General features: G+C 34.2%; 1 protein-coding gene across 1 annotated transcript in view; it reads left to right on the plus strand.

Annotated features, from left to right (window-relative positions):
* LOTGIDRAFT_234334 (hypothetical protein) overlaps window positions 1-1,373 on the plus strand; it is a gene marked incomplete at its 5' end in the record, with an annotated part of 9,089 nt that overhangs the window by 5,494 nt on the left and 2,222 nt on the right. Inside the window, one exon of the mRNA XM_009061635.1 lies at window positions 1,045-1,077. Within this exon, the coding sequence (XP_009059883.1) occupies window positions 1,045-1,077 (33 nt within the window). The remainder of the gene's footprint in view (window positions 1-1,044; window positions 1,078-1,373) is intronic.

Genomic DNA, 1,373 nt, shown 5'->3' on the forward strand with positions numbered 1-1,373 from the left:
CCCTAAATTTAAATTAGGGAAGTACAGATGTGTTTAAAAAGTATGTATGTCTTAACGTAGTTTTGCACATAAGGGAATTTTCTCCCGGTTTCAATGAGAAAGTGATTGCCGAGCGTCAGAATATTTGATTTTCTGATGCTGGAAATTTCTTGTTCTTGTATTGTAAATAATATTTTCCCATGTGTTGAGGAACAGGTTTTACCTCGAAAGGATTACACAGGATTTTTCTTTGTCTACTGTCACTTCTAAAATCGCGTTAGATTTATTTTCCGTCCTTATCAGTGGCTCAGTCAGGATTACGTCCGAGGTGGGCGAAATATCTGAGATTGGAAGAATTTCTAACCTGGTCATGGGACTTTGGCCTGAAAAACTTGTTTTCGGGGCTGCTAATCGGGTATGAAATTTTCCAATTGAAGAAAAACTGCCATAATTAAAATTAGTCAGACCTAACTTATAGTCTTGGTACATAATTTTATGATTTTGGTTATTCAGTCGTATCCCGGAGGAATGACGTCTAGTTTAACTGTAACCCAAATTGCATCAATGTCAACTACAGGAGTATAAATCACAACTTTATTTGTATCTTAGTCGGTAAAAACTACAAAAGAACAAAATGAAATACACTTAATACAATCTTCCAGTGAAAGATACATGAAATAATGTAATGAAATACGAATTTACGTTTGCAAAATAATGATCCTCATTGCGTTCCGTACTTTTAAAAACTTCAAGAAAGGAATGGATAAAAATGCAACTTAAATCAATATCTAGCGATCAAATATAGAGTTAAACGTATTTAATAGCATAAAAATAAACAGGTAAGTAAAATTATAAACTTACAGCGTGGTAGAGCTATCTATCTACGGGAAAAGAAGGAATTTAGAATGTAAACACGCCGATTTGTAAAGGTGCTTCCGCTAAAATTATGAACTAATGGGAGATAACTGTAGATTACTACGGCGGTCTAATAAGACAATCGCGACAGAACATTGGTATATAATCAAAATTCTTGCAACTTAAATATAAATTTCTTGGTTATTGTAGGAAGGCCAACGACGACGAGGAGGACGACTCCAGGTATGTTATCTTATAATTCTTATTTTAACGTCACTTTGCACACTGCCCTAAATTTAACATTAGGGAAGTACAGATGTGTTTAAAAAGTATGTATGTCTTAACGTAGTTTTGCACATAAGGGAATTTTCTCCCGGTTTCAATGAGAAAGTGATTGCCGAGCGTCAGAATATTTGATTTTCTGATGCTGGAAATTTCTTGTTCTTGTATTGTAAATAATATTTTCCCATGTGTTGAGGAACAGGTTTTACCTCGAAAGGATTACACAGGATTATTCTTTGTCTACTGTCATTTCTAGA

This window comes from Lottia gigantea (genome assembly GCF_000327385.1).
Source record: "Lottia gigantea unplaced genomic scaffold LOTGIsca_49, whole genome shotgun sequence".
Lineage (NCBI taxonomy): Eukaryota > Metazoa > Mollusca > Gastropoda > Lottiidae > Lottia > Lottia gigantea.